The sequence below is a fragment of the Diabrotica virgifera genome, chromosome 2 (genome assembly GCF_917563875.1).
Source record: "Diabrotica virgifera virgifera chromosome 2, PGI_DIABVI_V3a".
In the NCBI taxonomy this organism is placed as follows: Eukaryota; Metazoa; Arthropoda; class Insecta; order Coleoptera; family Chrysomelidae; genus Diabrotica; species Diabrotica virgifera.
In genome coordinates, this window is record NC_065444.1 from 84,494,014 (window position 1) to 84,519,963 (window position 25,950).

General features: G+C 31.5%; 1 protein-coding gene across 1 annotated transcript in view; it reads right to left on the reverse strand.

The window, feature by feature from the left end:
* Positions 1-5,653: 5,653 nt before the first annotated feature.
* The window catches only part of LOC114341629 (uncharacterized), a 65,778-nt gene continuing 45,481 nt past the window's right edge, over positions 5,654-25,950 (reverse strand). The window contains exons 3-4 of the mRNA XM_050643833.1: positions 6,712-7,069; positions 5,654-6,626 (exon numbers count right to left, since the gene is read on the reverse strand). Of these exons, the coding sequence (XP_050499790.1) occupies positions 6,566-6,626; positions 6,712-7,069 (419 nt within the window). The 3' untranslated portion in view covers positions 5,654-6,565. The remainder of the gene's footprint in view (positions 6,627-6,711; positions 7,070-25,950) is intronic.

The following is a 25,950-nucleotide window of genomic DNA, read 5'->3' on the forward strand; positions in this document are numbered from 1 at the left end:
GCCCATCATTTTCGTTGCAAACATTTACTCTTTCAAGAGTAGATTGAACAGCAGTCTCAATTTCTCCTCTCGATATGCTTTGAATGGCATTTAGTATTCTCTGGATAATGTATTCTAGAGTAGTGTATGATGGGCAACAATTTGAATATTTAGGTCGTCACTAAGTAGTTCTTTTTGTTCTGTGTTATATTTAATTTTAATAGTATTGTTTCTCTTTATATTGTTGTTTTAATTAATTATATTTTTATACGTTGACATCTGGAAAATGTTATTTTGTTTTTTTCCACAGCACACTACTTTTCATTAACTTAGTTTACCGGTGATAGTAACAGTTATGTATAAAATTTACACGTTTCTCGAGATATCTTGAGATATACAAAAGGTATCGACATGCGGTTTTCGCTATTCTATTGATAATTTAATCTAATTTTATAAAGTATGATTAAAAATGCATACTTGTATTTAATATTTTCCAAAGAAAACTAGATTTCTAAAAAAAATTAAATAACGCCTCCCAGCTGGCTTATTACTTATTAGGATGGTTCAAAATTATCACGCTTACATTGAAGAAAAAGATCTGTCTTCAACAAGACCCAGTTTTCAAAATTTGATTTAGCAAAACCGGACTTACAGACATTTTTTCATAACAAGGTTCCCACTCACCCCCACCTCTTATTTGCAAAGGTAGAGTTAAACTTGTTAAATCAAATATGCGCAGAATTTGATGAAGAATACAATAATCGGATTTCCAGTGCCCCTTCATTAGGAACATTTTGTAAAATTTAGATTTTTTTATTTTTGATATTCAATTACGCCCTCTAGCGGTGGACCCACAATTATGAAAATAATTTCCAGGCTTTTCCTGAGGCAACTTTTGGTATAAAATTTTTTATTTCAAAGCTCTACTATAAACCGTTCCTGAGATATGGCCGAGAGCCATTCTTATTGGGACACCCGGTATGGTGTATTAGTACGTTCGCTAACTGTAAAGTATTGCAAAACCACTAAATGTTTAAGAAAAAATATACCTACATCCATGATACTATAAATAACAAGATAATATATTGCGCATCTCGAAGAGAAGGGAGTCGTGACGTAACTGAAGACCCAAGTTCGTTTACAGTGGCGGATCCAGAAATTTTGTTCTTGAGGGTGATTTAATTACCTATCTCTGATGCAAGGTGACTTAGTCTTAGCAACCTTAGGATACGTGGGTATACAATTATGGGGGGGTTATGACCCCCCCTCACCTCCCTGGATCCGCCAGTGAGTGCGTAATGGTTCGTAATGACGGAATGATTTCCGATTAGTTTGAATTGCTCGCGGTTGTATAGTCCAGGCTGTATGGTCGCCCCCGTTAGGTAAATTATTCCGATTCGATTTTTTTGCACAAACTTACTAAAAAAGAGTTCCTTATAACAAATCTGCAGGGTCCGGGAAGTACCGCGGTACGGAGAAAATTGTTTAAACAATTTTTTTAAACAAATTCGAAAAATTTATTTTTTTTGATTCGTTCAATTTTCTTAGATTTTTTGGATCATTATAAGCAAAAAGGTCTCTAGTGATTTTTCTCTCAAATTTATTTTTGTCGAGTTATACGCGATTTAATATTTGAAAAACGCGAAAATCGCCATTTTCAAGGCTTAATAACTTAGTTAAAAATTTCTACTATGAAAGTTAGAAAGTGACCAAATCAAAGTTTAAAGTCCACCCTACAAGATCCTGAAGAAACTTTTGTCATTATTTTATTACTAAGCTGTTATTTTTAATTATTAACAATGACCTCACTGCATATAGGCGGCCGTCAATAGTGAGTGCGAAAGAGATGCACCATTCCGGCCGTCTAATGGTGCATCTCACTTGCACTCACATTGACGGCCGACTCACTTAGCGCTCATGGTTAACAATTAAAAATAATAGTTCACTAATAAAATAATGACACAAGAATGACATTCAGAATCCTGTAGGGGGGCTTTCAATTTTGATCCAGTCACTTTTTGACTTTCATAATAATAATTTTTTGCCGAGTTATTAAGCCTTGAAAATGGCCATTTTCGCGTTTTTCAAATTTTAAATCAAGTATAACTCAACAACAGTCAATTTTAGAGAAAAATTACAAGAGACCTTTTTGTCTCATAAAATCAAAAGAAAGAAAATAATCCAAAGAATTAAAAAAATATACGAAGTGCAAAAATTGATTTTTTGAATTTGTTTAAAAAAATTATTCAAACAATTTTCCGACCGCGGCACTTCCCGGCACTCTGTGAATTTGTAATAAGGATCTCTTTTTAAGTGAGTTTGTGCAACAAAATCGAATCCGAATGTTACTTAACGGGGGCGACGATACAACCTAGACTATAAGCTAACAGCAGGAATTCAAATTCCGGTCTCCAGTTACGTCATGCGATGCACGAACTCGGACGTATTTGCGCTACGGGAAGATACTATCTTGTTATTTATAGTATCATGCCTACATCCAAAATAAGTTCGGAAATGGATAAACTGACTAATTTTAAGCAACTTTTGTTCTAAAGAGTATTTTACCAACTCAATGCTTTTCGAGTTATTTGCAAGTGAATAATATGTTCATTTTCAAAAAAATAATTACGTTTTTAGACGGTTTTTCGCAAATAACTCAAAACCCAGCAAACAGACCGACGTGAATTTTAAATACAATAATTGTCACCAATATACGTATATTGCTTACGTGAATTTCACGTGAAAATTTGGTTAGAATGTCACATTGAAAATACGTCTTTAAATTACGTGATTAACTCGTCTTCAATAAACGTGTTACTTACCGTAAATAGCAATAAAATGTTTCGGGAAATTCACGTTGCAAACACGTGTTGATTAACGTATCTTTTAGGGAACATATATTATACTAAATTTAAATTCAAGATGCAGTAGAAATAAACAAACCAAGACACGTTAAATGCTACTAGGGGCACTCCCGAATCATAATTTACAATGTATAAACTTTGGAAATCATGATTTGGAATTTACAATGTATATACATTGTAAATTATGATTCGGGAGTGCTCCTAGTAGCATTTAACGTGTCTTGGTTTGTTTATTTCTACTGTATCTTAAATTTAAATTTAGTATAGTTTTCACGTGAAAGAGACGTCCTTGGTTCACTTAAATAATTCGACCTTAATTAACTTATGAATCATGTAATTATTCTCCTAATATAAAGTATGATAAACTCTTTCTCATAGGCATCTTTCAGTGCGTCACAGTTTTTCGATTTCTTTCTAACGCATTAAGTTGTAAGTGACAGAAAAAAGGCACGTCCATGATTACAGACATTTATAACATTTATTCTAGTTGTCGATAGATGGCGCTATAATCGAAAAAAAAATATTTACGAATTATATAATATATCTACGAATATAATCTGTACAATTTATAAGATTATACAAATCAAAGAAAATACCATTTTATAAATGTAATAAACACAATTGATTTGTTTTTATGACAAATTGCAAATGAAATCTGACAACTGTCAGATTTAACTAAAATGTCATGTTAGAATAAATGTGTATTATCCATTGGTATTGTCACGGACTTACCTTTTTTTATCATTTGTGACGCACTGAAAAATGCCTATGAGAATAACTATAAATAAAACAAGCATATAAAGTACATATTAACAATGTATTTATTTAGTAGAATTTAGAGACTAAAAACATTTGTCTTGTATTATTATTATACAAGATAAGGCACCAAAAATGGTACCGACCTAAAGACACATTAAGAAATATGCAAATATTCAAACATAGGTCAATTTTTATTTCGAGGACACCTCCTCCGGTGACAGGAAAATACAGCGTGTTTTATATGTTCGTTCATGGGTATTCTTTCATTTTTCCTACTGTAAGTTATTTTGCAAACACTTAATGAACTCAAACTGAGAATACCTTTGGACGATATGAGAGGACAAGGGTATGATAATGGGGCAAACATGAAAGGGAAGAACTTTTTGTCCAATGTTCTAGCCATTGACTCAACTAAGTCGAGAACGGTGCTGGTATAGTCTCACAGTTTGCAGTTTCTTTCTTTTACTTAGTCACAAAAATTTACAACTTTTTTTCACCATCTATTCATCGTTAGGCTATACTAAAAAATCATCTTTCTAGCATAACATTAAAACCTTTGTCCGAAACTATGTAGATGGGATGTAGATGGATAGAATTGATTAAATTACTCCGATCAGATACCAAATTGAAGAAATCTACCTTGAAGAAATCTACCTTGAAGAAATCTATGCTCTTGTAGAAATCACTGTCAATAAAACCAACGATAAAATGGTTGCTCATGAGGCAAGCTGTTTGGAAAATTACATACATGATTTTACTTTTCATTGCTCTGTGGTAATAGGTATGGCATGACATTTTACTTCACATCAACGTAGTCAGCAAATCACTGCAGAGTATTGATATTAATTTGAGTGTATCAAGCTGTCAGTTTATTAGAAAAAACAGAAATCCATTTAAAGTCTCTCAGAAGTGATTTAAAATTCTAGGACTATTTGACAGAGTTCCATCAAAGTTAGAAATTGAAAACCCAAAAATCAGAGGCACACTAACATCAAGAGGAAAGTGAAAAGACAATTCGGCTATGAGGCTGAAAATGAAAGAATGGACCTAGATCCAGAGACGCGATATATATGTTGACTTCTATTTGTGATAGATTTCAGCAAATTATAAGAGCTATGGAGAAATTTTTGAGTTTTTGTACGACATAAACCAAACTAAGCATATGACTACTAGTGATTTATCAGATAAATGTTTTAAGCTATGTGATGCTTTAACTTTTGACGAGTCAAAAGATCTAAATTATGCTGATCTAAAAGATGCACTCAAAGTATTTTCCACGATTGTGAAGCCCAAGAGTACACCTCTAGAGACATTGAAAATGATTAGAGAGTATGATTTTGATTTCGCACCCAACGTTAGTGTTGCTTTGAGGAGTTTTGTAACCCTACCAGTGACAATGGCCTCTAGAGAGGGAAGCCTTTCAAAGCTAAAATTAATAAAAAATTACTTAAGATCAACTATGTCCCCAGGAACGTTTGAGTGCACTAGCGACAATCTCTATTGAACACGAAATAGCGGAGTCCCTGGATGTTTGAGAATTATTAAAGATTTAAAACACTTTCTCGTGCCAAGATAAAAAGAGTAGTACTTACTTAGAAAAGTAAGTGTGTAATTATGGATATGCATAGTGAGTTTTTGGATATTAAAGCATGTTTTAATATAATAATAGTAATGTAGTAAAATTTCATGAAAATATTGCAAATATATGTATTTTTAAGCGTGTATCGTTCAAATACAGTGGGAAATGGCGTATTAAATAATTTAGTAAAAAGCACACATCAATAAAAATACAGTCCTGATTTAAGTTGTCGATCGCTGAAGGAAGGTGGTGAGTCATGGGTCAATCAAAGGGGGTTGGGGGCGGCGCGGTCGCCTATCTTGACCAGGGCGGCAAAATTCCTAGGGCCGGGCGTATGCGTATGCCAAATTTCATGTCAATCCAAGCGGTTCTTTAAAATTTACAACAAAAACTGTGAGAAAATGTACTATGTATTGTATAAGTATATGTGGACAGGAATATTAGGTACTACTAAAAAAATTAAAAGTGCAGGTACTAGAACATAACTTTTATTAATGTTAATTGCTTTTTATGTTGACCATGAAAAAATATGTAGGTAGCTACGTAAAAATCAACTATACAATGTCCTCTTTATCATCACCAATTCCCAAGAGTATATTGGTATAGTAAAAAGTGCAGTGAACAAAGTCTCAAAATACTTGAGTGTCATGATTAGTTTGAAGAACTAAATTACTTAAAATTACTATGGCTGTTTTAAGGTACTAGTACACTTTAGATAGAAGACCAAAAATAGGCATTTTATCAAGATTTTTTTTCTCAGAACCTTTATTAAAAATGAACATAAAACTTTTTACATAATAATATCTAATTCTTAGAAAATACAAAAAACATATCTTTTTTCATTTATGCACACACACTAATATTGTAGAAGTAGAGGGCGCCAAAGTCAAGGCCTCGAAAAAAAAAATAGTTCCGATGGCGGACAGTTAATCTCAGGATTGGGATCTCTGAAACAAAAATATCGTACGGCATTTGAAAAAGGAAGGTTTCTTACGTGACAATTTACCACCGTTAGTGGTAATCACCCGTTTTTCTTCAGTTTTTAATGGTTAAAAAATATTTATTTTTTGGTCAAATTGTGGTAAATTGTAACGTAAGAAACCTTTTTTCAAATGCCGTACGATTTTTTTGTTTCAGATATCCCAATCCTGAGATTAACTGTCCGCCATCATTTTTCGAGGCCTCAACTTTTACGCCCTCTACAATATTAGTGTAGGTGTATAATGGAAAAAAGATCTATTTTTTGTAATCTCTAAGAGTTAGATATTAATATGTAAAAAGTTTTATGCTCATTTTTAATAAATCTTCTGAGAAAAAAATTCTTGAAAAAAATGATTATTTTTGGTCTTCTAAAGTGTGCTAGTACTTTAAAAGAATGACTTTATTATCTCCTTAATTGATCAGCTCGTTTAGAAGCACATTCTACAGCATCTATAAAAGCTGCCCTAAAACAAAAGAATGAAAATGGAATAAAATAGAATAGATTACCTAGTAATTTTAAACAGCGTCTTGTATTGAGTTTGTGCTTACCTCATACCTCCCCTTTCTAAAGCATGTACTCCTTGTATAGTCGTCCCTCCTGGAAAACACACCTCACCTTTAAGTTGTCCTGTGTGCTTCCCGGAATCCCGTGCAATTTTTGCAGCCCCCAAAGTCATCTGAGCTGCTAATTCAGTAGCTAGATCCATAGGAACTCCCATTTTTACAGCTCCATCAGCCAAAGCTTCTATGGCCATGTATATAAAGGCTGGTCCACTGGCAATTAAAGCTTCAGCAGCATTTAAGATATACTCTGGTACTTGTTTACAAGTTCCTGTAGCAGACAGGAGTTTATTGACAAGTTTCATATCATCTTTGGTGGCGCCTTTTCCACTAAATAAAGAACAACCTAAAAGTGAATTTTGTTTGATAACACAACCATTAAAAAACAAAATAATCTTTATATATAATAATATAAAGTACAGCTGATTTTACATAGCAAAATTACACAAATCTCCCTTTTTTCTTTTATTAACCCTAGTTTTATATATATATATATATATATATATATATATATATATATATATCATATATATATATGTATTATATATATTATATATATTATATATATATATATTATATATATATCATATATATATATATATATATATATATATATATATATATATATATATATATATATATATATATATATATATATATATATATATATATATATATATATAAAACAAAAGATGAGAAGTTATTGGTTTAACGACCACTCGTACGATATCAATCAAATGAAATAGAGAATGTGGAGAAATCCCCTTAAGAATAATTCACCCATCCACCATTTTGGGTTGGAAAAAATTTTTGAATAGAATTAAAATTCCAAACACTAGTTCTTAGAAATGTGTTTCGCCCTCTTCAACCTCTCTGGGCTCATCGGTAAGGATGAGAGGTTGAATATCCTTAGACACATTCCACTCAAAAACAACACTCGAGACCAAGACATAGCAGAAGCGTAGATCTACGCCAAATCTGAAAATGACAGTCTCAAGTTTTAATTCCCTAATTACTTGAAGTAAAAGTAATGGTGGATGTGTGAATTATTCGTAAGGGGATTTCTCCACATTCTCTATTTCATTTGATTGATATCGTACGAGTGGTCGTTAAACCAATAACTTCTCATCTTTTGTTTTAAACATATATTTTACTTCAAGTAATTAGGGAATTAAAACTTGAGACTGTCATTTTCAGATTTGGCGTAGATCTACGCTTCTGCTATGTCTTGGTCTCGAGTGTTGTTTTTGAGTGGAATGTGTCTAAGGATATTCAACCTCTCATCCTTACCGATGAGCCCACAGAGGTTGAAGAGGGCGAAACACATTTCTAAGAACTAGTGTTTGGAATTTTAATTCTATTCAAAAATTTTTTCCAACCCAAAATGGTGGATGTGTGAATTATTCGTAAGGGGATTTCTCCACATTCTCTATTTCATTTGATTGATATATATATATATATATATATATAATAAAATAAAATAAAAAAATTAATTCAATAACCTTGGATCTTTGGTTCACTGAGTGTGTTTCAAAGATCTACATCTTATGTTTTTAATATATATATATATATATATATATATATATATATATATATATATATATATATATATATATATATATATATATATATATATATATACGTCTTCATATCAAGGCGAGATCCGACTAAATCGAGGACAACCCGAGATCCACCAATAGTAAATTAATTATTGGAGTATATTGTTCATAAGTATCTTTATAATTAACATATTAATCATGGCACACTTAGAGGGGAAAAGATTTTTGTAATTAAATTTTTCTGATAAATTTACAGCGAAACGAGATCCGTCGCTGAAAAGTAAAGGGGAGGACTTATATACGAAATTTTAGATATTTACCGTTCAACGCGAGATCACACACTGATGCCAGCTCTAAAGAGTATTAGTCGAGCGGTTGGAGCTCGTGTTGTATTGTATATTTCCCACGATATAAAGATATATAATGGGCGTAACTTTTAAGTATCGCTTCTTTTGTGTCTTTAAAGTCTACGATTGACCTTTCAGAAAGTCCCTTAGTTTTATTACATACATAAGGGTGTGAAAAAAGAAAAAGAATACTTGACTGACAAATAATAACCATTTAATAATGATAATTATTTGCAATACAATATTTTAAAACTATACATTAATATTCTTAAAAAACACTTACTACGAAACCAAAATGTAATTATTATATTCTTAAATAATACAAATTGTTACAAAATAATTATTTAAATGATTGCTTGTTTTAAAAATACATTACAAGAAAGTAAAATTTTTTATAAATATTATTAAAGTTTAAAAAATAAAATAACTCAATATGTAATTATTATTTGATAGTTAAAAAATGATTTTAAGTAAAATGATTTAAAAGATAAAAAGAAACACACATAATTTTCAGGGTCAACTCCTAATTGCATGAAAATTTGGATTTAGATTCTACCCATCCCCCACTTCAAAGTTGAATTTGTGTCGTTGATTGCTTTTACTTGGAGGGTGAAAAAATATACGTTTAAAATAAGTCCGGAAACAGATCTGACTAAGTTTAAGCAACTTTTATTCTATAGAGTTTTTTTAACTTAGGTACTAGGTTAATTTAGCAGTAGCTACTAGAGTCACTTGCGACTAAAAATATTTACTTTTCAACAAAAAAAAAAACACGTTTTTCGGCGGTTTTTCGCAAATACTCAAAAAGTAAGTATTATATCGAAAAAATATTCTTGGAAAAAATGTAGCATATAAAAAAAAACGAAAAAATGGTATATTCTTAGTCTATAGAACCAGTAAAAGTAAATTTGTAGCTCATAAAAAGACGATCTTATCCTTCAAATTCCAAATCAAATATTTTAACGTGATACATAGCACCAAAAAATGAAGCTCTTTTCGGGGAAAACCCATTAAAATTTTTTTAAAGTGTTAACAAAAAGCTTTATTTTATTTTATAAAAGTTATATACGGGTAGGAGAGACAACGGAACGAATTTTCGAACGTTTAAACAGACGACATCCCAGATTTACCAATTTCTGGACAATTGATCCAAAGGCTGGATTCTAACAACGAAACAGTTGTGGATTTTCAAGTTTTCAATGAGAGTTAGAATGAAAAAACATTAGTGACCTCGAGTATGATGGTTTGGAGAATTTGGCTGGTTATATCTGCCATAAATTGAAGGACTCCAGTATTCAATCCGAAGATGTTTCAATGTACACGTGGGTTGATCATTTGAGTAAGTGTGGTTTATGTAAACCATCAGACACTCTCTTGTCATATATTAAGTAACTGGAGACAATTTTTCCTTCCACATGAATGGTGATTCCATTTTGGTAACTAAAAATTATTTAGAAAACCTTATGTCCAAAAGTGTAACTGTAGACTGTTCTAACAAAGCGAACAAGTTATTTTTTAGGTCTCGGATGTACTTCCGAATTAAAGAATTAAACAAGTCTCTTAACAACCTGACATTGCGTAAAAGAAAAATTATGAAAACTGCTACATAGTTGCTGTATGTACGTCTATTTCACATGCACAAAATTTAAATAAAGTGCATGGCATGAAAACTGTAAAACTTATTTTTGTCTTTTCCAAGCCTCTTACTTAAATCTGATGAAATACATTATTGAAAAAGTAAAAAATTTTGTTTTTTTATCAATCCATTAAATTTATGGTTTTATTTTGGGGCTTTTCTTCCCCTTGGTAAAAATTATATTTACTAATGTGTAGGCCACTAATCAATTTTTGCCAACTAACGAAATATAATAATTTTAGTAGATATCGATTATATGAATATTTTTATTTTCCGGATACCAATATAATCAAGAAACTGGGAACTTTACAAATAACTGAAAATCAATTTAAATAAAAGTAAATAGTTTAATAATTTTCCTCTAAACTATAAAAATCACTTAGTTTCTTTTAGTCATAATTCATTCATTTGTACTATTCTCAAATTTCATTCGCGTTCGTATTACGAACGCATAGACGGGACTATGCTTTACTCTGTTGTTAACGTCATGCGCCAATCGGACGAGCTTACGTAACTAGAATATCAGGGTGTGCATATTTCCGGGTCCCGGTGAATTCGTATCTATTTTAATCCCCATCCTAATTACAGACCAACTGGCAACTCTGGTGCGCAGGTAATTTTTAAATAACGCATTAACTACCGGTGAATTGGTAACTTTCATTTTTTAAGTATTGTTGATAATCTAATATCGGTATTCCAGGTATTTAGCGCTGAACTCCTAGAAAATGGAAAAAATGTCACAGGAAGTGAAACCGATGATGAAACGAAACGCAAAAGAGAAAACTTGGATGATTGTTTTAATAGAAGTAAAATTAAAAAACGGTCACCAAGCAAAGCAGGCAACGAAAACAAGGAAGACATGGAAAATGTTATGATTACAATAATGAAAGAGCTAATGAATAAAAACGATGAAATGCTTCAGGAAATAAAACAAATAAGGAAAGAATAACAACAAACCAATAAAGAGTTAATGGGTGTAAAAGCAGAGAAACAAAAACTAAAAAAAGAAGTAAAACAGCTACATGAATGAATGGAGCAACTGGAGAAATTTAGCAAAAAGAAAAGCTTGATCGTGACTGGGTTGAAAGTAGAAACAAATGATTATAAGAAATTAAAAGAAGAAATGGAAAATTTCAGAGCCCAAGAGTTGCAAATACAAATAAAACTAAGAAGTGCAAAAAAAATAGGAGAAACAGTATGCGCAATAGAAACAGAAGCCCTCACGGATAAAATGGAAATCCTAAACAAGAAACGTAAACTAAAACAGCATAAAGATCGTATCTATATAAACAACGATTGGACATCGAAAGAAAAAGAAATACAAAAGGAAATAACTAAACTAGCAAAGGACGAAAGAAGCAAAGGTAAGCAAATGAAAATCGGCTACAAGAAATTAATAGTGAATGGCAAAATCTAGATATGGGACGAAGAGAGAGAACAGCTGATAGAAAATTCAAAAAACTAATAAACGAAGAACAGCGGCTGAAATATGATATTGACATGGCAAAAAAAGAGTCGGAAATGCAAACGGTTAACGAAAACAAAATAACGCACACAAAATAAAGAAAGAATCTCAATAAGAAGAAAAGAACAAAACCCATTAGAATGGGCTCTTGGAATATTAGAACCATGCTGGCAGCAGGTAAGATGCAAGAAATAGCTCTTGAAATGAAAAAATACCAACTAGAAATCCTAGCCGTACAGGAAATACGATGGAAGAAAGAAGGAAAAATTGAGAAGAGAAACTTTAGCATGTATTATTCGGGAGAAAACAAACAGGGAACGAATGGTACGGCATTTATGGTGAACAAAAAAATGAGGGAAAAACTGATACAATTCAAAGCAGTTAATGAAAGGATATCTTACATAAGAAAATAAACAAGCCCACATTTCGATAGTCAATTGCTATGCACCCACCGAAGAAGCAAACCAAGAAGATAAAACAGAATTCTAAGACATCCTGGAAGAAACCTGTGAAAATATTCCGAGGAATGACATATTAATAATATTGGGTGATTTCAATGCAAAGATCGGAAAGGAGGACTATAATCGTAATGTAGCTGGCAAAGAAACCATTCATGAAACTACGAATGATAATGGAGGAGAAATCTGCAACCTAGCAGCAGCAACAAATACATATATAGTTAGTACTGGGCATAAACATAAAAAAGAAAACAAAATAACATGGATGATACCAGGAAGAATGGATGGAAACCAAATAAATCATACTCTAATTTCGAAAAAGTGGACACAAATAGTACAAGACGTAAGGTCATATAGAGGGGCAAATGGAGGCACTGACCACATATTGTTGATAGCAAAACTTAAGATGAAAATAATCAAAGCAAATAATCATAAGGAAGGAAAAAGGAGGAAATGGAATATAGCCAATCTGAAAACGCAAGAAACAAAGCAACAATATACAGAACAACTGGCACAGAAATTGGGTCAGTACGAGCACATAGAAATAGAAGGAGAATGGAAAAACATAAAGAACAGCATAATAGAGACAGCAGAACAAATAATAGGATTCCAAAAAAACAAAGAATCGAAAGAATGGTTTGATGAGGAATGTCACCAAAAAAGTCAACTGAAGCACCTCGCAAGAAACAAATGGCTACAAAGTGCCGAACAGGAACGACTGGACCAATATAGAAAAGAAAAACAAGAAGCATTGAAACTCTATAGAAGAAAGAAGAACACATGGATCTCTGAACAAATGCAAGACTTAGAAACGAATAATAAAGACAACAAGAAATTGTTCGAATAGATAAAACAACAACACAGTACCAAAAAATCTGTCACAAAAATAAACAAAAAAGATTGGGAAAAACATTTCACGGACCTATACAAAAACGACAATAAGGCATATTCAGAGGATGAGGATATAAGAGATAACAGAGATGAAGAGGAAGTCGCACCTACTTATTAGCAATTTATGGAGGTATTAAAACAACTAAAAGTAAACAAAACGCCAGGGCCAGATAAAATCAACAACGAACTGATCATCAACGGCGGAGAGGAGCTCACGAAGCGAATGCACAAGTTAATGGTTACAATTTGGAAGGACGAAAGCATGCCCATAGAATGGAAAAACGGACACATCGCACCAATCTTTAAGAAATAAGATCCAACTAAGTGCTGCAACTACAGACCAATTATGCTACTAAATACAACGTATCAGATATTGACCACAATTATAAGAAACCGACTAAATCAATACACAGAAAAAATTATAGGACCATATCAACAGGGTTTTATAACAATAGATCAAAGGAAGATCAACAATAGATGCAATACACGTACTGACACAAACAATTGAAAAAAGCTATGAACATGACATAGAATTACATATACTATTCATCGACTTCCAACAGGCCTTCAACAGCATATACAGACAACAATTATTAAAAGAAATGAAAAAAATGGAGATACCGGCAAAATTAATAAGACTAACTAGAATGACAATAAAAGACTCAACAGCAAAAGTTAAAACAAATGAGGGCGATACAAATGACATCAAAATAGAACTTGAAGTAAGACAAGGAGACAGTCTGTCAACGACAAACGACACTATTTAATATCGCTCTAGAAGGAGTAATTAGGAACACAGGGCCGAAAAAGACAATTATTCAAAGCTCAACACAGATCATAGGATATGCAGATGAACTGGGACTGGTAGCACGAGATAAAAAAAGACTAGAAGAGGCACTTTTAACCCTGGTAAGAGAAGCAAAGACGAGAGGACTATAATAATCAATCAGAATAAAACAAAATATCTTATAAGCACACGAGACAATGTAAACAGAATAGCAGAAATAAAGATAGGTGAAAATACATTCCAGAGAGTAGATTGCTTCAAATACCTGGGGGTGATGGTGGACGGCAAAAACGGAAGGAGTATAGAGATAAACGACAGAATTAAAGCAGGTAATAGAGTATATTGGAAATATCACCAACTACTCAAGGACAAAAACCTGAGCAAAAAAAACAAAATCAAAAATATACACAGCAGCAATCAGATCAGTGATAGCCTATGGAGCAGAAGTAATGTGCCTTACGAAAAAAGACGAAGAAAAGTTAAAAATAATTAAGAGAAAAATTATAAGGATACATGGCCCAGTAAAGACAGAAACAGGGGAATATTGAAAGCTGATGAACCATGAAATAATAAATATAAATAAAGGAGAAGATATAGTAAAATTCATTAAAGCACAAAGCCTCAGATGGTTTGGGCACACACAAAGAAGAGGGGTAGAAGAACTGATCAGGAAGATGGCTGAAATCGCTGAAATTCTTGTAACAGATTCCGTAATGAGTGTACATGGGTGGTAAATGATTTTAAATTTCGCTTAAAGAAAGTGCTAAAAAGTCTAAAACATTTATGGTACTGTTCTGCATCTGGTTTCCAGGTCCAGGCAACCTGTTATACCGACGGTTAGTTTTTTTAATATTTTGAGTAGTAACTATGTTGGTTATCAACAATTTGATGTCAAAAATGCACATTTTGCCATTTTTTGTCTACCAGTAAGAAGAAAAACATTCAAAACAAAATTTAAGATAACCGCATTATTGAGCATGTAAAACCATTTAAACAAGGTTTTATAAATTTCGCTATACTTAATTGTTGCTTATAAAACTATCAATTAAGTCAGTTTAACGTTAATATAACTTATGTAAAAAATACAACTTATATCTCGATATTACGTGAAATAGCTCAAAGAAATGAGTAAAAATACACGGTTTTTATGACACTCAGTGTAACTACGTAACAATTGTTTTAGTTTCTATATGGACGGAATAACAAAATTTATGTAAATCTGACCAATTTTTTCTCAATTTAATTATTTATTGACAATTTAAATGAAAAATAGCCGATTTTAAGAATTTTCGTCTATAAGTTACAATGTTTTACCAAAAAACTGAAAAAAGAACCGATTAGTTTATTGAAATAGCCTTAAAATGAGTTGAAGTAAAATAGAATTGGAGCTTTGTTTATCAATAAACATTAACTATTCAAATTTATTTCTTACGTTTTAAGCTAACTACCTGAGGTACCCCTAAACCCTAAAAATGTCATCAAAACGACGATTTTGAAGCTCTTCCGACTGGATTAAAGAAGCTATTATCGATTCAAACAAAAGTTGTGTATTTTTAATTCTAAATTTCAACTATTTAATTAAAAATAAAGTGTTTCAGTTGAAAATTCAAAGTTGCTACACCCACCGCTTTCGCAGGCAGAATAAGAACCCTGCTATTGCATAAGTATATAGATTTTGAAAAACCATTCAAAAAGCATTCCAAAGTTTTTTCGATATGCCGTCTAGTTCTCGAGATATTTGACAATCGCCTTTCTGGACAGAGCCCTTAAATAATGTAAACATTCTTATTCAAGATAGACATAAGCCGAGTGAGAGAGCTGACCGTGAAATTCATTTGCGATGTTTCCAAATTTACCGGATCTCGGGTTGTCTGCAAAATATATATTTACCATATACACAACGGATCGCGCGCGCTGCCCTCTACAGCGGATTTAGTGGAACCACTGCAATATAAAATTCACCAAAAGGGGTGCAAAATGAGGTCCAGACAAAAATCGATTTCCTTGTACCCTAACCATTGTTACATCGAGATGTCACTATATACACGTGAATACAAGGTGAGATCCAAAATCGGATCTCGCCTTGCAAAACGGATCTCATCTTGTATAGCTTATGATACAAACGGATCTCGCCTTGATATGAAGACATATATATATATATATATATATATATATATATATATATATATATATATATATATATATATATATATATATATATATATATATATATATATATATATATATATATATATATATATATATATATATATATATATATCAATAACACCCTATATATATATATATATATATATATATATATATATATATATATATATATATATATATATCAATAACACCCTGTATATATATATATATATATATATATATATATACAGGGTGTCTGCGTAACTTGGGACCATATGGGAAACTTCTTTAATATCAATTTTACGAAAAAAAAGTCATTCTTTATAAAGTGCTCTGCATAGTCTAAAACCTAAGATGCAATCATCAGATATCAAATTTTGTCAACAGTATACGAGGTATGTCAAAAAATATGAATTTCGCTCAAGAGCAAACTACCTTTATATTTCAAAATATCAAAAAATTTTATTATGAAAAGTTATTTGTAATTAAAAACCATATTCAAATATGCAATAACAGCCTTCTACTTGAAAAACAATTTTTCTGAAATTTTCCTAAATTACCGATTCCGAACATCATTTTTATTTATTAGACATGTAATAACTCTTTTATTAATAATTTTAGGAAAAAAAGTTATTCTTCATAAAAATCTGTACATGGTCTAAACCTCAAGATGCTACCATCAGTTATCCAAGTTTGTTAATTTTATACGAGGTGTGTCAAATAATATGAATTTAGAAAGAATTTAGAAATTCACAAACCTCGTGACACACCTCGTATAAAATTAACAAACTTGGATAACTGATAATTGCATCTTGAGGTTTAGACCATTCACAGATTTTTATGAAGAATAACTTTTTTTCCTAAAATTATTAATAAAAGAGTTATTACATGTCTAATAAATAAAAATGATGTTCGGAATCGGTAATTTAGGAAAATTTCAGAATTTTTTTTTTCAAGTAGAAGGCTGTTATTGCATATTTGAATATGGTTTTTAATTACAAATAACTTTTCATTATAAAATTTTTTGATATTTTGAAATATAAAAGTGGTTTGCTCTTGAGCGAAATTCATATTTTTTGACATACCTCGTATACTGTTGACAAAATTTGATATCTGATGATTGCATCCTAGGTTTTAGACTATGCAGAGCACTTTATAAAGAATGACTTTTTTTTCGTAAAATTGATATTAAAGAAGTTTCCCATATGGTCCCAAGTTACGCAGACACCCTGTATGTATATATATATTGTTATATTTCTATTTGATATAAAAATTAAAATTTGATAATTATAAACAAAATTCACTTTAATATAAAATATTTTTAATTTTCTTAACCTCGGGCATATAAATTTAGAACAACCTGTATACAACAAATTGTTATATTTAATTTTAAGAAGTGATTAGAATAAGCGTACGAAACTCGGAACAATGTGCTTAGATAAACAAAGTGAATGACGCGTACCATTATCGTTCTTCTCGGAAGGTCGATCATTAGCCTATGCTAAATAAAACTCAGTGAAATAGATGATAGTTCATTATCATTTTTCGCGGAAGGTTTCGATCATTAGCCTATGCTAAATAAGACTCATTTGAAAGAGAGAATAGGTCATTAAAATTTGTAAATAGTTAGAAAGTATTTTAGAATGGGAATTAAATATTTTCTTTTGAAATCCATTAAGCATATTTAGAAAGATTAAAAATTGGTTTTGAGGAATATTACGAATGAGAGTTGGTGGTGGAAGATTGATTTGTGAATCTGGAAGGGATATTTAGAAAGTAGGGGAATGGATGAGAAAGTGAGATCAGAATGTTTTGAGCTGTCGAGAAGTGAAGGAGTAGTAGACGGTAGTGTACGGAGAGTGAGAAAGCCGGTAGTTCCGTGAGTGTGGAGTATCTATCGTGGAACGAGAAGTAGGCCAGGTCGAGAGTAAAAGAACCTCCTTGAGCCAAGAGTGTCCCGGTAGCTGATAGCAGTTTCGAAAAAGGTAGAACACAGCATCACAACAAAAGCAGGAACGAGAGCTATTCGAGCTAGTTTTTCAAAGGAGAACATTACTGGAAGCCAGGACGAGGTTTGATCGCAGCCAAGGATAGCAGGAAACGGGTCTTGTGTGAGGACATTTTCAGTTCACCAGGAAAAGGTCAGTCTCATTTGTTTGGACATGAATGTATGGGTTTTTCGTATTAAATTCCACATAAAAAATTGAATAACATAATCAATAATATCAGAAAAGCTTCATCAAAGTTAAATAGAGTTGTTCCTAATAACTCCTAATAGTTAAATGTTAATAAAAACTTTCAATTGAAAACCAAAAGGAAATAAGATTCCCATTTGTAAATGTTATGTTTAAGAATAATAAGAAATAGCAAATATTAAGCAGTGATTGCTTTTTAAATAAAATAAAAAATATTTTGATTATAATTGTAACCCATATGTGTATTTTTTTACTCTTTTCTTTTCTATCCCGATTAGGAACCATTAAGAAATATTTAGAATCCACGAAAGTAAGTAATTAATTTATAATTCGCCCTGAGATTGAAAACATATTGATATGTGATCTGGTTAATTAATTAGATTAGTATTAATACATTGATTAAATTAAGTGACATATAAGAATATTATCTCATATCAATAATCAAGATCACATCAATATATATATATATATATATATATATATATATATATATATATATATATATATATATATATATATTAAGGATCACTCGAAGAGTGGTGGGTTTTTCGGTCAATAGGTGGAGAAATAAGACAAAGAAGGTGGCTACTTCATCTATTTATTCGAAGACGTTTTGCTCTCTGATCAAAGAGCATTATCAGTTCATCTAAAAAGAACAATATGAAAAACCAAACATCCATAGAGAAGTTAATATAACAGTGTTACCTCAAAAAGACATGTAGCAGTCAAAGGTATAAAATGTAAAAAAAGCTTGAAACAATGAACCACTGAATCGTCAGGTGTAGAAACAATCAATAAAACTAAGTACAGTTTACAATTTAACAAAGACTTAGAACAGCAAAAGAAGCATGTGGTTATCATACATGTATAAAAAAAATTATGTAAAAAACTTGTATTCGCCGAGAACTAGTAAGATCACCAAGATCAACCTTCCAACAAAAGCGTATTAATTTAGTTTGATTTTGACTTTGGGTAACATTATTGAAATGATTGTAAAAGTTTAAAGTTTTACATTTTATACCTTTGACTGCTACATGTCTTTTTGATGTAACACTGTTATATTAACTTCTCTATGGATGTTTGGTTTTTCATATTGTTCTTTTTAGATGAACTGATGATGCTCTTTGATCAGAGAGCGAAACGTCTTCGAATAAATAGATGAAGTAGCCACCTTCTTTGTCTTATTTCTCCACCTATTGACCGAAAAACCCACCACTCTTCGAGTGATCCTTAATTTATATTGGATTAACGGTCGTACTCCTTTTCTCGATATATATATATATATATATATATATATATATATATATATATATATATATATATATATATTATATATATGTTAACGACTGTTAACGAAATATTGGAATCGTAGAAAATAGTACACTGAGTCTTCCATTTCAGCTGTTAACCCAATAATTTGTAAATTGATATATATATATATACATATATATATATATATATATATATATATATATATATATATATATATATATAAAGCAGTTAGGTAATATTGACTGACACTATGTAAAATCTTGTTAATTTTGAGGTTGCAGTCATAAATTTCAGGGGGCAGGATAAGTAAAACTCTTAGTTATTATCAAGCTTTCGCAAAATTTATTTGCTTCTTCAAGATATGCTAAAAAAGTTTTAGTAAATACAATGAAATTAAGATGATAAAAAATATTGTACATAAAAAGCATAAAAAACTTACAACGTGAGGTTAATCCATTAAATTTTTGGCATACATAACAAAAAAATATATACAAATGTCTTTCTGACATACTAAATTTCAAATTAAATTGTCAAATTATTTTTCTCTTTTTAAATTAACTAAAATTAAGGCATTGTAGAAGATTAGGAATTAGATTAAGAATTTTATATATTTTTTTGTTATGTATGCCAAAAATTTAATGGATTAACCTCACGTTGTAAGTTTTTTATGCTTTTTATGTACAATATTTTTTATCATCTTAATTTCATTGTATTTACTAAAACTTTTTTAGCATATCTTGAAGAAGCAAATAAATTTTGCGAAAGCTTGATAATAACTAAGAGTTTTACTTATCCTGCCCCCTGAAATTTATTTGCTTCTTCAAGATATGCTAAAAAAGTTTTAGTAAATACAATGAAATTAAGACGATAAAAAATATTGTACATAAAAGCATAAAAAAATTATAATTAATAAAATTATAATTAATTATAAATTATATTAATACCCTGAAATTTATGACTGCAACCTCAAAATTAACAAGATTTTACATAGTGTCAGTCAATATTACCTAACTGCTTTATATATATATATATATATATATATATATATATATATATATATATATATATATATATATATAAACGAAATATCTCATAAATGTTCATCTGGAATAGATTATGAATTGACTTTCTTCTTGTGTATTAACCCTCTCATGCATAATTTTAAGGAAATTTTTTTTCTTAGTAAAATTATTTTATTGCGAAATATTAAAAATTAACATTAGAAAATAGTATAGCATGTGTAAAAACATGAATTTTTTTTCTTAAAACCTAAAAAATAGTCCGTCCACTCTAGTGGTCACTATGCATTTGCGGAATCGCGGAAGCGTCAGTTACTGGTATGGAAATGTTCAAAGCACGATGGATAAAGCGGCTCGTGTCACCTTTTGCAGATGTCGTATAACTCATATTTTGTAAAACCAAACTTTAATTTATTGTTTTGGCCAGCATATAAATTGTTCTGAAAGACGATATCATCCATTATGTCTGCGGTGAACAGTGGTAAAAAATAATTCATGGAATTGTTTCCTTGAACATAAATATTTTCTGTTTATCTAAACTGTGGCAAAGTTACAGCAAAAGTACAGCCTTTAATACGTCTCTTCGTCATTGTAATCAGATTCCAAATCTGAACCTTCTAGTAAATCATAAATAATGTCATCATTGTCAATACTTATAAATTCTTCATTTTCTGGTAAACATAAAGGTGTTTCATCCCTATTGTCGTCTTCATCGGCAAAAAGTACTTTCTGAAATAGAATAAAATTTCCGATTGAAGAAATAATATTATGTCAATAAATAAAATTTATTTATTTCCACTAAAATACTATAGGTAAATACATAAAAAAATGCTTTCGAAAATCCTTAAATAAATAATAAATCTTTGATAAGAAAATAACAAAAAATATGTGGACAAGAAACCTTCTACCCCTCTAAAAATTATACTCATAAAACATACCACAAGAGTGGAATTATAAGTTACATATTGCATGATGTCCACTCTAGTGGACATGACTTCAAGATGATATTTTCACTGAGTTTTCAATTAAGTATTTTGAAATTATAACAAAGGCTAATTGTGTAAAATATATAATTCTACAAGAAAAATATTTTCTTACCTTTTTTTGCTTTTCCATAGAAACTACGGGCACTTATTTCAGGCAATTCACATTATACATACTAACATAAACAAAAGTTGACTTTCAAAATTAATATTGTAGATGACGCTAGTAGTTACTTGATTAGAGTCCACTGAAAGGGATTTCATGCATTTTGCACAAGTTTCATAGAATTAATAGCATATTGCACAACAAGTGAGAAATATGTCATTTTCTCATGTGTTGTACAATTGTACAGTGTACTTTTTCTATGGATGCGGTTTTTTCAAGAGTTCAAACTTCAAAATTAAATAATTTAGGTGCTTTAGGTATATTATATGCATAAATTGAAATCAAATACATATACATACTTACATGTAGGTATTTAATATTCTTAAAATTTATATACATTTATTTAAAATTCTAATTAACAGTTATTTTTGAACAGTTTTGAAAGGTAATTCCTGGTATGTTTTGATTCAACACATTTTGGTTGACAATATTAATTGTGTGGGTATTGTGCATGTTACCATAGAAACGGTGATCATATCTGGAAAACTGTGGGAGAAAAGAGAACCCGTGAGAAAAAATATTTCTCACTGCAATGGCCGACTTTTCTCACTGCGTGATAAATTGTTCGTTTTGAATGTATGTAAGTAGTGAGAGAAGTTGCACATTCTAGCATCCATAGAAAAAATATATTTTCTGGAGTTAAAAAAAACTGTCCACTAGAGTGGACTCAATGCATGAGAGGGTTAACGGATGAATAATACCAAAATTTATTAGTTTTGGTTTTAATATCTATTTAAATACTTATTAATGTCGTGAAACTGTTTTCTTGTGGCATGTCTAAGTTAAATGTTATACATATGTACTTAGGTGGTCCGATAAGTACTTAGCCTCTCCGCCCTATGGCGCCACTATCGCAAGAGAAATCTACTATAGGTACTTTATTTTGGGCACGCTGCAGTTTTTGAAGGTTTTGAAGGAATTGAAGGTGTACTTACAAAAAAAAATATGTATGTCTTTGTACTCACTTTATAATGCTCAAAAATTTACGCAATCTGGATTTCAATGCATATTTTTTTTATAATTCTCGTATCAAAGTTACGCGTGAAGTTAGGCGTATTGACGACAGTTGAAAAACTGCAGGCGACCCCTTTATTTTACGTTAAGAACGGAACGATTGGCTTAAGCAGATGGGTCGCCTCCAAAATCTATACAGGCCTAACTTCACGCTCTACTTTGATACAAGAATTATAGAAAAATATGCATTGAAATCCAAATCCCGTAATTTTTTGAGCATTATAAAGTGAGTACAAAATTTTTGTTTTGTAATTCCATCTTCAATTTACCCTGCACTTCTCGTAGACTATTATCGATAAGGTAGAGTTGTCATTAATTTGGGGCGCGCCCTAAGTGGTCAGTGTTGCCAAAACTATCAGGCACGTGTTGCTACTATCTTCTCAATACGATAGAAGCGACATCGGCTTGCTTCTATTGTCCACAAGAAATACGTAGCCATATCTACGCACATTTCCGTTCTTAATGTGAAACGCTCTATAGCGTGAAATAAATTCTCCTGTGGGATCGGTACTCACCGGAGAGACCGCAGACGTTCGGATATAATTAGCGCCTCTTTGTAAAGACAATGAAGTCGACTTTACTAAGTATATAAGACATTTACTTAAAACACACACTACACTATAATCTAATTGCCGAAATTAACCGCACCATGCCAATGACCTTAGTTATCGATTTAAGTTTAATTTAAAATTGTTCTTTTGAGCTAAATAAAAAAATAGGTACATTCTCTTAGACGACTTAGGGCGACGTCCGTGTATCCGATTTCCGACGATACGTTGATACGAATGTATTCTCATTGGTCAGAATCGAATCAGAATATTTTCGCGCCGAATTTCATCCGAAAGTTTTAACTACGCTTCCGACATCGGATAAAGTTGAAATTATTTTAACTTTTTCCGATAAAACGGACGTTTTGTAATTGTAACGTAACCTCATTTTATTTCTGTGCATTCAATTTATTGAAACATGAATTTGAATCGAAGAAGTTATGTTCGTAAAGTTAATAAAACAGTATATTATTATGTCTGCTTCTTTTAATTCGTGAAAACAAACCAAACCAAACCAAAACGTACAATGCGGCCAAGAAGATATTGGGTTCGTGAAATATTTAAACAAAGAAAGTCACAAGGGCTTTTAATAATTTATTGCAGGAAATGGAGCTAAATGATGTTGATAAATGGATGCTCTTCCATAGTTTCTTGTATCTCCTCCATTGTTTCTTCAACGTTATCCATAATAACATGATACTATAAATACATAATATAATAAATAATATTTATAGTATCAAGCATAATAACAATTACAAATTACAACAATATTGCCATTACTAACCAAACCAAACAAATAACAAAGGTCAAACAATAAAAAAAATTGACATTTGACCATGAACAGTTGACAGTTTATACGCATTTTCTTATCCGATAATCGCGACCATGTGACAGCTGCTAAACTAGCTACGCTACTACGAAAAGAGACGATTTTCGTATGTCGGATATGGGAGATCGCATACATGGGACTTCGCCCTTAATGTGAAAACTTCATCCGAATAGGAGTCGTTGACCCCATGTGGAGGCGTGAGTTTCGGGGAATGTTAGAAAAATGAAAAAAGAGCAATATCGGTTGGTGATTGAATTCTTGTTTTTGGAATGGAAATCATGAGCGAAATTAAAAAACGATTGGATGCTGTTGGATCCTCAAAAATTGGTTTAACGAGTTTCAACATGGTCGCATGTCGGATCGCAAGTCACGACCTGGTACCCCGAAAACGGCTACTACTTAGGGTACTAAGCGAACCATTAACCATTCGACTAAGCGCAATGATTTTGTAATGCACGCCACAGTGGCCAGCCACTGTCGCCGATCCTCGCCACTGTGGGTCCATTACAAAATCATTGGCGCTACAAAATCGCCTGTTTAAGCCACGTTGTGGATCCACAGAGTAGCGTTGCAGAGTGGTTCGTTTGTTTTTGCGCTAAATTTAGGCATCTCAAAAGATCACGTGGGTCATATCCTGCATGAAATTTTGGACACAACCATGAGATCACTTCAGAGCAATGTTTGACGCTGTTTAATCGTAATATTAAGGAGTGTTAACCGCTCACGACACGAAACATGAATTCACTGATACATACCAGAGACCAAGAAACAGTCGATACAGTGTAGTCGTCACCCCGAAAACATGTTTCGGAGATGGCGAAGACTGTCTTACCTGCCGGAAAGGTGACAGCCAAAGTTTTCTGGGATTCACAAGGTGTGATCTATATCAACTTCCAGGAGAAGAGCAAAACGGTCACTGGGCTTTACTATACCGTATTATTGGGCCGATTTGATGCCGAATTAAAGAAAAAAAGTTATTTTCTACCATGACAACATACTGACTCACACCTCCACCATCGCCATGGCCAAATTGGTCGAATTGATCTACGAACTGCTATCCCATCCAACTTATTATCCAGATTGGACCCTGTACGATTTGTTTTGTTTACAAACCTGAATAAGTCACTCGCTAAGCATAAATATAAGTCATTGAGGAGTTCATCTCCGCCACGGAAGTCTACTTTAAAGACCTCAAGAAAATGTATTTTTCAGACCGGTTAAAGAAGTTAAAGCATCGCTGGGTCAAGTGTATCGAGTTAAAAAGAGACTAAGCTAAGAAATAAATCACGACTTTTACGAAAAAATCAAACAAGATAGAACATTTTGTAATTTCATTCATAGTTCAGAGAAATAAGGAAAAAAAAATCCTGTTGGTGACACAACCCCCTCCAGGCCGAAACCAAATTTTTTGAGTAGTATGGACATCTATAATAATAACCTATATGTTTCCTGCAGCCGATTTTGATGATATACATAGTTATAAACAAATGAAGATCAAAAAACGGTAAATTTTCGCTTTTTTCGTCTATTACTAAAAAAATAGGCAATTTACACAAATTTGAGAGTAAGAAATTCATAAACCGTATAAAAAACTTCAACATGGCGTTCGTTTAATATGTCTATCCATATTGGTTGCTTAGAAAATTGCAAAATAAATCATAAATTTTGAGTTTTTATAAATATTCATAACTTATGTAAAAATTAACTTAGAACCTTCTTATTACACAGAATGCTGAGACTTATGGTGCTTAATTCGTATCCTAAATTTCAAAGCAATTGGTCAAATCGTTTAAAAGTTATTTAATTTGTTTATACCAAATTAATTTTTTTTGCAACACTGTAAGTCAGAAAATGATGAAGCTACACTAATACTTTGGATAGTTTATGAAAGAAGAAAATTTACAGTATTA